Below are 13,721 nucleotides of genomic sequence, written 5' to 3'. Positions count from 1 at the left end.
TGAAACTGTAAGGGAGCCAGCTGTACAAGAGGTCCGTCCCTTCCCTTGCAGTTTACCCTGAGCTCTTGAGACACTAAACTTCCCAGTGGAATAAGTGTTTCTATAGAAACATGTCCACGGCTGATGTTGAACTACCCAAGTGATAAAATATGCTTTAAATGACATAAGCATTAATTAGAAGCCTGATGTCTTCACAAGAGACAAACTCTTCTTTGGCACCAGGGCTGCTAGTCTACTTTATTCTTTAGTGCTCAAGGATATTAATCTGAGGTGTGCTACCATGGGAGTTGATAATCACTAGTAGAAGTCTCTGGCATTCTACACATTGAGCTGCACCAGGAATGACTCACAACCGATAGCCCAGGCATGGACTTCGCTATTTTCCTGTGTTACCTACACTGGCAGTGATGGCAGTGTTCAGACATGAGATGTGGATGCCACCAGTAGCACATAGGCAGTCATTCAGTGTGCCTATCCGGATTAACCTACAAGGGAGTCGCAGACACTGCATGAGGTGAGAGCTGCTTAAGCATTTGATATATATTATTGTATTGTACAGAAAAACTATTTTAATTAACTTTCCTTTTTACCTAAATCATAGAACAGTATATTTTCTATGAAGGACATTCTTAGTAAAATTTGGAAGTAACAAATATTGCAAAACATACACTAGTACAGATAGTATATCATTATTCACTATTGCTTCACTAGAAAAATTATCACATTGCATACTCTGTTGCATTATTGCATGGTGATCTCATTCACATGAGTGTATTCTAAATAAGTATTAGCACATTATGTGGAAGGTCCCAAAAAAGGAGCTGCTGTTCTGTCAGTGTATTCCTTTGCGCAGCCACAATTATGTTTAGCGGCAGGGGAGTCTGGCAGGCTGTTCGGGCGGGTGAACAGCCTGTCGGATCTGTCCTGCTGCTAGTTCACGTGTGCCCCCAGACTGCCGCTCCGACCCATTGGCTATAATGGGGGCGGGGGCAGAGTTCCGGCGGCAGCACGGCAGCACACAGCGAAAGTCAGCCGGACTAAAAGTACTGCATGCACTTGGGCACTGAGATAGAAACTATCCATTTAGTTGGCAGTCTCTTTGTTGTCTCTTCTTTCTCATTCAGCTCCTGCTCACTCCCCTTCCCTTCTCCATAGGCTTGTATGGGAAGATGCAATCTGACTCTTCAGTGAGCAGGCAGCAGTCTTTTAGATAGGGTTATTTTTAGAAAAGGGGGGCAGCTGATAATTTTAGAACAAGGCATTTTTCTTTGATAAGATCCATTACACAGTTTCTTATAGTCATTCGCAAAATTGTGTGAAAAATTTGTGACCATTTAATTTTGTATCATATTTAATATTCTATATATGTAATGGCAAATCATGACATGTGGCCAGTTATATAAGTATAGATAGAAACACAATTTATTAACATAATCTTCAGTACAATTTACCATTGTTGCAGTAAACTAGATGGAATCACAAGCTATTCCCATGCAGGTACACATGTGCATATGTTCTCTAGTACAATGAATTGTCTAGAGCAGGGGTGCACAACCTGTGGCCCGGGGGCCACATGCGGCCCTCAATACCATTCTATGCGACCCCCAGCCATCTAGTGGCAGACATGTATGTCTATGTCTTGTGGCTGCTCACATGAATCTTTCATGTATTGTCCCAATAACTAGACATTTATAATATATACTGTATGTTCAATATGCCATAAATATAGTATTTCACTTGATAATACCCCTTTAAAGTTTATATTCGGCCCTTGGAATTGGTTCAGGTTGACAATGTGGCCCCCAACCAGAAAAGGTTGTGCCCCCCTGGTCTAGAAGATTGTGACACAGTGAGAGGTTTGGTCTGGGAAAACAGGTATTTTCCTCCCAGCATGTGCTGCTTGGCTGATTTACAGCCAGGTGAGGTCAAATACCGGACCGGAATTTAAATGCCGGTCCGGGTTTTGGCAGCACCTGGCTGTCCTTAAATAGGCAGCTGGGCTCAGAAGCCATGTCTCTGAGTTGGGATCTGGGAGCCTTGTGTCTGGATGAAGCGCTGCTACCTGTTTGGCGTGAAAACAGGTTGGTGCTGCTATAAGCAAGGACTCTTTGAGGCAGAATTGCCGCATGGTGTGAATTACCACCAACACCGCAAGGTGACTTTTTGTTTGAATATGACTGCTTGTTTTGTCACTTGCCTTAAAGTGTGAATAAAACACTGAACTGTTTGATCCAAAGAACTTGTTGTTGCCTCTATACTGCGTCCGCCAATCCTGTCTACCAGAGTGAGTCCCCACAATTGGTGGAGGATGCGTGCAAGAGCAGAGAGCGTAAACGCAGATATTTTTGGTTTCTGCATTTTTCAGGCACGGTTGTATGTCGCACATTAAACCAGCTGTATTACAACCAGTGCCCCACGACAAAATGGAGGCTGTTGTGAAGGCCCTTATGGAGGCTAATTTGCAGCAGCGAGAGACAAACCTGCAGCAACGCACGGCTAATAAATAGCAGCAGGAGACTAACCAGTTGCTGCTACAACACGTGATGGCTTTGCAGACAGCAGGAGCAACCCCGAGCGTCCACGATGTCCGGAAAGCAGTTTGTGTCGCGATTCTCAAGATAACCCCTGCAGACGACATCGAAACCTACCTGGCGATGTACGAGAAAGTGGCCATCAGGGAAAAGCTACCCTCTGACCAGTGGGCTGAGGTCATCGCTCCATTCCTGGCATCCGATTCCCAGCGGGTGTATTTCGACTTGCCGGACGATCAAGCGGCCGACTACCAAAAATTAAGGGTCAGATTCTGGCAAGACTGGGGGTGAATTTGTTGGTCTGGGCCCGGCGGGTACATCAGTGGGGGTTTAAACCGGCTGAGCCTGCGAGGACTCAGTATCATTACTCCACCTCTTGCAAAAGTGGCTACAGCCTGATGTGCTGAGTCCCCCGGCTATGCTGGATAGACTATTAGCCGATATGTTCTGGAGGGCTTTGCCATACCCTCTCCAGCACTGGATCGGTCAGGTGTCTCCTGGCAATTCCCTTGAGATGGTGGACCTGGTGGAACACTATGAAGCTACCAGGAAACTAAAGGAGGGTTCTGTTGGGGGGGGGGGGGGGGTGTCGGCAAACCCCAGAAATCTCCCCCCCAGGCCTGGAGATTTGAGCCGATAAAACCCGCCCGGGATGTACCCACGGCGGACCTGGTTCCGATAGTCTGCTGGCGGTGTCAGGAGCCTGGCCATGTAAGGGCTAACTGTCCCCATCGGGTTGAGCCCATGGACACTAACTATGGCTACTGACAGTCGCTATATGCCAGGAGGCTGTGTGCAACAGGTACCCCAGAGTCTTTAGATCACTTGTGCCAGGTGGAAGTGGGAGACACTCCGGCGGAGGCTCTGCTGGACTCAGGTGACCCTAGTAAGGGCTACCCTGGTGCGGTCCACTGAGTATACTGGCCGGAAAGTCAGGGTGATGTGCATCAATGGAGACTTAAAAGACTACCCCACTGCGCTGGTGTCTCTAACCACGGTGGCCGGTAGATGGACCCACAAGGTGGCTGTCGCCACAAATCTGCATTGTGAACTCATAATAGGGAGAGACTTCCCGAGCTTCCCGGCACTGTGGGCTGCTATGAGACTGACTGATACCCATAAGACAGGGGTATCCCTAGCAGAGTGGCCTGGCTCAGGGGGGAGACCAGAACCCTAGAAACCTGAGACCCAAGGGCCAGCGGTAGGGGTGACATGCACTTCGGTGGAAAAGGGGGAGACAACCCCGCTAAGTGTGATGGTGGGAGACGTTGAGGACTTGCCGCCGGGTCCTAAATTGGCAGACCTCAATGTCTCCGGGGATAATTTTGGTACCGCCCAACATCGGGACCCAACCCTATCCCGCACCTGGGAAAATGTGTTCATAGTAGATGGTGAACCACAACAACCTGGGGCAGAGTCAGTGTTTCCTCGTTTGGTGGTTCATCAAGATATGTTATATCGGGTAAACCAACTACGGGGTGAGCCTATTTAACAGTTGGTGGTCCCCGATGCTTATCACAAGCTTGTGTTAGATCTAACCCAGCAACACGCTCTTGGGGGTCACCTGGGGCTGAACAAAACTCAGGATCGTATTCTACAGCGGTTTTTCTTGCCCAGCATATTCAAAGAAGTGGAAGAGTTTTGTAAGTCTTGCCCGACCTGCCAGATAACTAGCCCCCAGCTACATTTCCGTAGTCCCCTAGTACCTCTCCCGATTATCGAAGTACCGTTTGACCGAATAGCTATGGACCTTGTAGGCCCAGTATCGAAGTCCGCCAGAGGGCATCAACACATCTTAGTCATTCTAGACTACGCCACTCAGTACCCTGAGGCGGTGCCACTGCGACATACCTCGGCCAAACTCATAGCTAAGGAGTTAATGGAGATGTTTTCCCGAGTGGGACTACCTAAAGAGGTTCTGACCGACCAAGGGAAACCTTTTATGTCCAAGGTGATGAGGGAACTCTTTAAGTTGCTGCACATAAAACAACTACAGACGTCCGTTTACCATCCGCAAATGGAAGGTCTGGTAGAACGGTTTAACCAAACATTAAAAAATATGTTGAAAAAGGTAGTGTCTAAAGATGGGAAGGACTGGGACATCCTTCTGCCCTATCTCATTTTCGCAGTGCGAGAGGTACCCCAGGCCTCTACTGGGTTCTCGCCTTTGAACTGCTATATGGCAGACACGCTCGCGGTCTCTAGGATGTGGCCAAAGAGGCGTGGGAACAAGAACCCACTCCACATAAAAGTGTCATTGAGTATGTTACCCAGATGCAAGATCGGATAGAGACAGTGTTGCCTCTTGTTAGGGAGCATATGGATGCAGCTCAGCGAGCCCAGAGTCGGCTCTATAATCGGCAGGCTCGGGTCCAGATCTTTAACCCGGGTGATCGGGTTTTGGTTCTGGTGTCGACCATTGACAGTAAGTTCCTGGCTAGGTGGCAGGGGCCCTACGAGGTACTTGAGAAAATTGGAGATGTAAACTACAAGGTACACCAGCCAGGGTGGCGAAAGCCGGAGCAGGTTTACCATGTGAATTTACTCAAACCGTGGAAACATAGGGAAACCTGTACAGAAAACAGCCCGCGGCTTGGTTTCCTAGGACAAGAGGTACCGGCCCCTCTGTCTGATGCAATAGAGGCGGCTACCACAGTAAAAGTTGCTGACAGCCTCTCCTCTAAACAGACTCAGGAGGCCAGGGAGTTTATTAGTCGGAAAACTGATGTGTTCTCGGACCTCCCTGGACGCACTTCCATAATTCAGCATGACATTGTCACTGAGCCTCAGGCAAAAGCCAGATTAAAACCATACCGGGTACCCGAGGCTCGGCGACAAGCCATATCGGAGGAGGTGCAGCTAGACATCATTGAGGAGTCAAAAAGGGAGTGGGCCAGTCCTATAGTATTGATACCCAAGCCGGATGGGACGTTGCGGATTTGTAACGACTTTCGAAAACTTATCGAGGTTTCCAAATTCAATGCGTATCCCATGCCCCGGGTGGATGAGCTCATCGAGAGGTTAGGACAAGCCTGGAATTTTTCTGTTTTCAACCATACAAAAGGGTGATGGCAGGTGCCCTTAATGGAGGCTACCAAAAAGAAAACTGCCTTCATCACGCCTGAGGGGCTGTATCAATATAAGGTCTTACCCTTTGGTCTGCATGGCGCCCCGCCACTTTTCAGTGACTAATAGACATTATGCTTCGTCCACATCGTCAGTACGCTTCGGCTTAGCTGGACGATATTGTCATTCACAGTACCGACTGGGAAAGTCACCTACCCAAAGTGCAGGCTATAGTGGACTCCCTTCGGAAAGCTGGCCTAACCGCTAACCCCAAAACATGTGCGATAGGGTTAGAAGAGACTAAGTACCTGGGGTATGTCATAGGGCGCGGAGTCATCAAACCCCAAATGAACAAAATAGAGGCGATACAGAATTGGCCCCGACCTGTCACCACTAGGCAAATAAAGTCATTCCTGGGAATGGTGGGCTATTACATGAGGTTTGTTCCCCACTTTGCTACTCTAGCCGCACCCTTGACAGGACTCTTGAAGGGGCACAAGTGTCAGGGCTGAGGATGGGGGAAACCCTCAGCCGTGCGATGCCAAGAGATGGTAGGTCGCTACTTGGCCAGGACCACAGAATTAGGGAGCAGGTCACCTCCTAGCGCATCCCTAATCTGACCCTGACTCCTAGCTGCATGAGCCGACCTGAGCTAGGAGCTGGGTAGACAACCCGTTCCTCCTGGACGCGGAGAAACAGGAGTCTAAAGTGGCCAAGCTGCAAGGAGATGGGGTACATAAACAGACCTATGGATATGGCAAGTGAACTGCACTAGTTCCACCTACCTGCCACAGCCTTGCTGACTGGATCCCTGTGCTGACACGCTGGTGTCCACACCATACTTAAATGGACACAGCCAACACACACACACACAGGAACCCAGATCCATAGCTGCATTAACCGCTTGCCGCCACGCTAACGGCGTCATTGCGGCGGCTCCCCCAGGCTACGCTAACGCCAATAGGCGTCATCTCGCGTGAGCCGAGATTTCCTGTGAACGCGCGCATACAGGCGCGCGCGCTCACAGGAACGGAAGGTAAGAGAGTTGATCTCCAGCCTGCCAGCGGCGATCGTTCGCTGGCAGGCTGGAGATGTGATTTTTTTTAACCCCTAACAGGTATATTAGACGCTGTTTTGATAACAGCGTCTAATATACCTGCTACCTGGTCCTCTGGTGGTCCCCTTTGTTTGGATCGACCACCAGAGGACACAGGTAGCTCAGTAAAGTAGCACCAAGCACCACTACACTACACTACACTACACCCCCCCGTCACTTATTAACCCCTTATTAGCCCCTGATCACCCCTGATCACCCCATATAGACTCCCTGATCACCCCCCTGTCATTGATTACCCCCCTGTCATTGATCACACCCCTGTAAAGCTCCATTCAGACGTCCGCATGATTTTTACGGATCCACTGATAGATGGATCGGATCCGCAAAACGCACACGGACGTCTGAATGGAGCCTTACAGGGGCGTGATCAATGATTGTGGTGATCACCCCATATAGACTCCCTCATCACCCCCCTGTCATTGATCACACCCCTGTAAAGCTCCATTCAGACGTCCGCATGATTTTTACGGATCCACTGATAGATGGATCGGATCCGCAAAACGCATACGGACGTCTGAATGGAGCCTTACAGGGGCATGATCAATGACTGTGGTGATCACCCCATATAGACTCCCTGATCACCCCCCTGTCATTGATTACCCCCCTGTCATTGATCACCCCCCCTGTCAGGCTGCATTCAGATGTCCATATGATTTTTACGGATCCACGGATACATGGATCGGATCCGCAAAACACATACGGACATCTGAATGGAGCCTTATAGGGGGGTGATCAATGAGAGGGGGGTGATCACCCCATATAGACTCCCTGATCACCCCCCCCTGTCATTGATCACCCCCCCTGTCATTGATCACCCCCCCTGTCATTGATCACCCCCCTGTCATTGATCACCCCCCTGTCAGGCTCCATTCAGACATTTTTTTGGCCCAAGTTAGCGGAAATTATTATTTTTTTCTTACAAAGTCTCATATTCCACTAACTTGTGTCAAAAAATTAAATCTCACATGAACTCACCATACCCCTCCGGAATCCAAATGCGTAAAATTTTTTAGACATTTATATTCCAGACTTCTTCTCACGCTTTAGGGCCCCTAGAATGCCAGGGCAGTATAAATACCCCACATGTGACCCCATTTCGGAAAGAAGACACCCCCAGGTATTCCGTGAGGGGCATATTGAGTCCATGAAAGATTGAAATTTTTGTCCCAAGTTAGCGGAAAGGGAGACTTTGTGAGAAAAAAATAAAAAATCAATTTCCGCTAACTTGTGCAAAAAAAAATAAATTTCTATGAACTCGCCATGCCCCTCATTGAATACCTTGGGGTGTCTTCTTTCCAAAATGGGGTCACATGTGGGGTATTTATACTGCCCTGGCATTCTAGGGGCCCCAAAGCGTGAGAAGAAGTCTGGTATCCAAATGTCTAAAAATGCCCTCCTAAAAGGAATTTGGGCACCTTTGCGCATCTAGGCTGCAAAAAAAGTGTCACACATATCTTGGCAAAAGACAACTTTTACCATTTTTTTATACAAAGTTGTCTTTTGCCAAGATATTTCTCTCACCCAGCATGGGTATATGTAAAATGACACCCCAAAACACATTCCCCAACTTCTCCTGAATACGGAGATACCACATGGTCGTGACAACAAGTCAATGATGGTTCGCTGGGATGATCGGGTGGAAGAGGCTTTCTCCGCTTTGAAGTCGGCCTTGTGCGGGTCCCCGGCTTTTGTGACGCCCGACTTCAAAAGGGAGTTTATAGTACAGAACGATGCCTCTGAAGTAGGCCTCTGTGCTGTACTGTGTCAGGAAGTCAACAGGGAGGAGCATCCAGTTGTCTTCCTCAGCCGTAAGCTCACCCCAGCCGAGACCTATAGTATAGTGAGAGAGTGCCTGGCTATCAAGTGAGCACTAGAATCTCTCTGCTATTATTTATTGGGGAGAAAATTCTGCCTGTTGACTGGCCAGGCCAAGGACAGAAATGGTTTCTCTCCCTACAAAACTTTAAGTTTTCGGTGGAACACAGGGCAGGCCAGTTACAGGGAAACGCAGATGCCCTGTCCCGGGTACACTGTCTGGCATGTGTTCACCCCCTCAGGGTTGAACAAAGAGGGGGGTATGTGACACAGTAAGAGGTTTTGTCTGGGAAAACAGGTATTTTCCTCCCAGCATGTGCTGCTGGGCTAATTTACAGCCAGGTGAGGTCAAATACCGGACTGGATTTTAAATGCTGGTCCAGGTTTTGGCAGCACCTGGCTGTCCTTAAATAGGCAGCTGGGCTCAGAAGCCATGTCTCTGTGTTGGGATCTGGGAGCCTTGTGTCTGGATGAAGGCTTGCTACCTGTTTGGCATGAAAACAGGTTGGTGCTGCTATGAGCAAGGACTCTTTAAGGCAGAATTGCCGCATGGTGTGAATTACCACCAACACCGCAAGGTGACTTTTTCCTTTGAATATGACTGCTTGTTTTGTCACTTGCCTAAAGTGTGAATAAAACACTGAACGGTTTGATCCAAAGAACTTGTTGTTGCCTCTATACTGCGTCCGCTAATCCTGTCTACCAGAGCGAGTCCCCACAGGATGTACAGTATTCCCAGGAGTGTACTACTAGAAGAATTTGTACCTAACGATGTGCAACTTAAGTTCTAATTTTCAAACTCCGAGTGAATGAGTGAATGTCCTTTGAAAAAAAAAATTGACAATGCTTCAACAAATGGCAGTATCTGTATCCATGAAATATTAACTAACATGTTACGAAACACATTCTACTCTGGGAAACAGAGATCTTGGCATCAATACTATGTATAAATGTACAACCTACAGTACTACGGTGATTCAAAATGATGTGATTGTTTTTACGGTTTGATTCACATCTGCAACCAGAATTGCTCCTCAGCATATATCTTCTAACCAGAGTAATCCAATGCAATCTTAGCAAATAAAGAGAAATGTCATCTAATTAGGGTATGTTTGACTCAGGGGTGTTGTGATCAGGGCCCCCAAACAAAGACTGCAGACTCCCTGCTGAGTGTGCTAATTGACCAGTAGGCTGTGGGGGCTTAATGGCTTTAGCTCTCGGGCACTGCCTTAAAGGGGACATTTCATAAAGTGTTTTCATACGAAAAGTCCTAAGAGGCTGTTAATAGCTGTTTTAAAGAAAATTGCAGATTTTCATCATAATTTGCTTTAGTGGCAAAAGAGCCTTTTCAGCTATACTGCCATGCTACTACCGAAGCAGGTCTTTCCATGACATGCAGTGTAGACAGTTATTTCTAGTGACAAGTGCAAGACCACCAGTACTCAACTCAGCTAATTAGGTGGATATGGACATTGTTATACAATTGGGTGGTGCTGTAAGGTCATAATTATTTTTATCAATATGTAAATGAAAACACAATTATTTTTTTATAATATATACCATAAATGTGAGGTGGCCACTAAAGGGGCATAACTATGAGGGACACATAACTATGAGGGGGCATCTAAGGATACATAACTAGAAATGGCCTTGCGGTTCGCCCGGCGGTCGTTTTGTGGCGAACTTTGCGCGTTCGCGATTCGCCAAACATGCGAACATATGGCGATATTCGCGCCCGCCATATTAATTTAAATTGTGAAGAACTTTGACCCATGACACATCCATCAGGTGGTACAGGACAGCCAATTGAGACGTTTCAGCACATGGACATACCCCCTACCTTATAAATAAACCTGATCTGGCCGCCATTTTACATTCAGTCTTTTGCCAGTGTAGGGAGAGGTTGCTGTGTGGAGCAGGGACAGACTGTTAGGGACACAAAACGCTAGCTAATAGGGCCACAAAAGTCCTTTTAAGGACTGGTATAGGTGTGCTATCGATAGGTGTGTAATATACTTATAATATACTTTCTAACATAGAAAGTATATTATAGTGCAATTGTATTGTGCAGCAGTTGTGTGCGGGTGTCACGGGGTTCCAAGGGTGCACTCGGTCCCCCATTGCCCGCAGAACTGTTGCTTAGCTTTTGGAGTGGGGTTCTGTGTTTGACCTCATTCCCAGGGCGGCTTTACTAGCTGGGTGGCTCCCTGCTCCTAGTCTGCCTTGAGCGCCGAGCTGATCACTCGGTGCTCGACTGGTTGGTCTGTCGGTCATGTGACGCTGGCCACGTCACATGACCCTCACTCCCCACTATAAATACAGGCAGCCTGCTGGCTACAGGTTGCCTGTTAATTTCTAGGTTCCTGGCTATTTGTTGGACTACTGAATATTTACCTGATCCTGTTCCCTGACGATCCTCTGCCTGCTCCTCCTGTACTGCGCATACATCCTGGTATTGTGACCTCGGCTCCCACCTGACTACTCTCTTATGACTCCTCTTGTACTTCGCTACTCTCCTGGTATTTGACCCCGGCTTCTCCTGACCATTCTTTGCTTTATCCGTTGTACTGCGTAGCTCTCTTGGTTCTGACCCGGTCCGTTCATGTTCCGTATTTTGTCTTGTCTGTCTTCCCTGCACATATCCTAAGTTAGGGACTGCCGTCCAGTTGTCCCCTGTCATCAGGACTCGTGGGGCAAGTAGGCAGGGCCAGGGGTGAGGGTGGAGCGCAGTGGTCACTACCCTTCCCCCTGTGTGTGTGTGGACGTGACTGTTACAGATTAACAGGCCCAATAACCACTGTATCATGAATCCTCTTACTACCCTGACTGACCATGTCTCTAACTTGATACAGAGGGTGCAGGAGCTAGGAGAGAAACTCCGTTCTTGTGAGTTAGGGCAAGGTTCTTCCACTCCTCTGTCCTCCAGTCCATATTTTGAACCCCAGATCAAGCTCCCAGAACCCTTTTCTGGAGACCGGAAGAGGTTTCTCTCCTTTAAGGAGAATTGCAAACTCTACTTCCGTTTGCGCCCCGTGTCCTCCGGTCCCGAGAGCCAACGCGTGGGGATTATCATTTCTCTACTACAGGGTGATCCCCAGGACTGGGCATTTTCGTTACCTCCTGGGGCCAGTTGTCTAACTTCTGTGGAGGGTTTTTTTCAGGCCCTGGGTACCCTCTATGACGAACCAGACAGGGCCCTGGTAGCTGAGACAGCTCTTAGGGCACTGGTTCAGGGCCATCTCCCTGCGGAGGAGTATTGCACCCAATTCAGACGGTGGTGTGTCCCCTCAGGATGGAATGAACCAGCCCTGAAGAGTCAGTTTAGGTCTGGTCTATCTGATAATTTAAAAGATCTATTGGTCAATTACCAAATTCCTGAGACCTTAGAGGAGATGATGACCGTAGTTGTCCGACTTGACAGACGAGTTAGAGAGAGACGACAAGAACGACAGTTCTGTTCTCAGATGGTGGTCCAGCCAGAGGCCTTTTCCAGGGACAACACTGAGGTCTCCACCGAGGAACCCATGCAGGTTGGCATGACCCGGGGTAATCTTCGTCGCAGACGCGGAGAGTGCTTCTACTGTGGAGATTCTGGCCATTGGATCAACAAGTGTCCTAAGAGGGACCTCTCTGACAAGTCTTCTAAGGCAAGACAACCTAAAGACCAGGTACACCCTGATTTTTCTAAAGGTAAGCTTTTGGTACCCATAACAATTTCTCTGGGGGTTAATAAGTGGCCGGGTAAGGCCTTTATTGACTCCGGTTCAGCGGCCAGCTTTATTGACTTTGAGTTTTCTTTGGGTATTCCAATGTTTGCTTTACCTACACCTATCCATGTCATGGCTATTGATGCTACTCCCCTGATTGGTGGTACGGTGAGGTCATGTACCTCTGAAATTTCTCTGTCCGTGGGTGTGTGCCACTCTGAGAGATGTTCTCTTCTAGTCCTGGAGAACCTACCGGTTGAGGTGGTACTAGGGTTGCCTTGGCTCCGTTTACATAACCCCACAATTGATTGGTCCAAAGGAGAGTTGGTGAAATGGGGACCTAAGTGTGACTCATGCTTGTCCGTGGTCCAGGCTGGGGTTTCAGTAAGGTCTAATACATTACCCTCTGTTATTAAGGAATATTCTGATGTGTTCTCGTCCCTTACTCCAGAGGTTCTACCCCCCCATAGACCTTATGATTGCGCCATAGAGCTAATTGAGGGTGCCGAATTTCCTAAAGGTCGAATTTATAATCTTTCAGGGCCCGAGCGCAAGGCTATGGAAGATTATATTAAGGAGAGCCTTGCTAAAGGGCATATTAGACCTTCAGTCTCTCCTATGGGAGCAGGGTTTTTCTTTGTTAAAAAGAAGGATGGTGGTCTTAGGCCTTGTATTGATTACCGGAGATTGAATAAAATCACTGTCCAAAATAGATACTCTCTCCCATTGATTCCGGATTTATTTAACCAGGTTTTGGGGGCAACCTGGTTTTCCAAGATTGACCTGAAAGGGGCATACAATCTAATTCGAATCAAGGAGGGAGATGAATGGAAGACAGCGTTCAATATTTCGATAGGACACTTTGAATATCAGGTGATGCCTTTTGGACTCAGCAATGCCCCAGCTGTGTTCCAATACTTAATGAACGATATTCTTAGGGAGTTCTTAGGTAAATTTATTATTGTCTATCTTGACGACATTTTGATATTCTCTCCTGATTTCGAATCTCATGTGTCCCATGTCAAACAAGTATTAGAGGTGTTGAGGGAGAACCAGCTATCCGCTAAGCAAGAGAAATGTGTCTTTGGTGTACAGGAGATACTGTTTCTAGGGCATGTTTTGACTCCTCACGCCTTTAAGATGGATCCTGGTAAGGTTTTAGCAATTAAGGAATGGGTAAGGCCTTTATCCTTAAAGGCTTTACAACGGTTTTTGTGTTTCGCTAATTACTACCGTAAATTTATCATGAATTTTTCTGTAATTGCTAAGCCATTGACTGACCTTACTAAGAAAGGGGCGGATTTGGAGAATTGGTCTACCAAGGCCATTTCTTCATTTGAAACATTAAAAAAGGCATTTAGTAGCGCTCCCATTCTGATCCAGCCTGATCAGGAGAGACCCTTTATTGTGGAGGTGGATGCGTCCGAGGACGGCGCAGGAGCAGTCCTTTCACAAGGTCCTGCTAGCCTCACTAACCTGAGACCG

The 13,721-nt window shown here is 47.8% G+C and overlaps 1 protein-coding gene across 1 annotated transcript in view; it reads left to right on the top strand.

The window, feature by feature from the left end:
• Positions 1 to 407: 407 nt before the first annotated feature.
• KCNMB3 (potassium calcium-activated channel subfamily M regulatory beta subunit 3) overlaps positions 408 to 13,721 on the top strand; it is a 65,367-nt gene continuing 52,053 nt past the window's right edge. The window contains exon 1 of the mRNA XM_040429982.1: positions 408 to 514. Coding sequence (XP_040285916.1) covers positions 408 to 514 — 107 coding nt within the window. The remainder of the gene's footprint in view (positions 515 to 13,721) is intronic.

The sequence above is a fragment of the Bufo bufo genome, chromosome 4 (genome assembly GCF_905171765.1).
Source record: "Bufo bufo chromosome 4, aBufBuf1.1, whole genome shotgun sequence".
Taxonomy (NCBI): Eukaryota; Metazoa; Chordata; class Amphibia; order Anura; family Bufonidae; genus Bufo; species Bufo bufo.
This window is presented reverse-complemented; position numbering and strand designations above follow the sequence as displayed.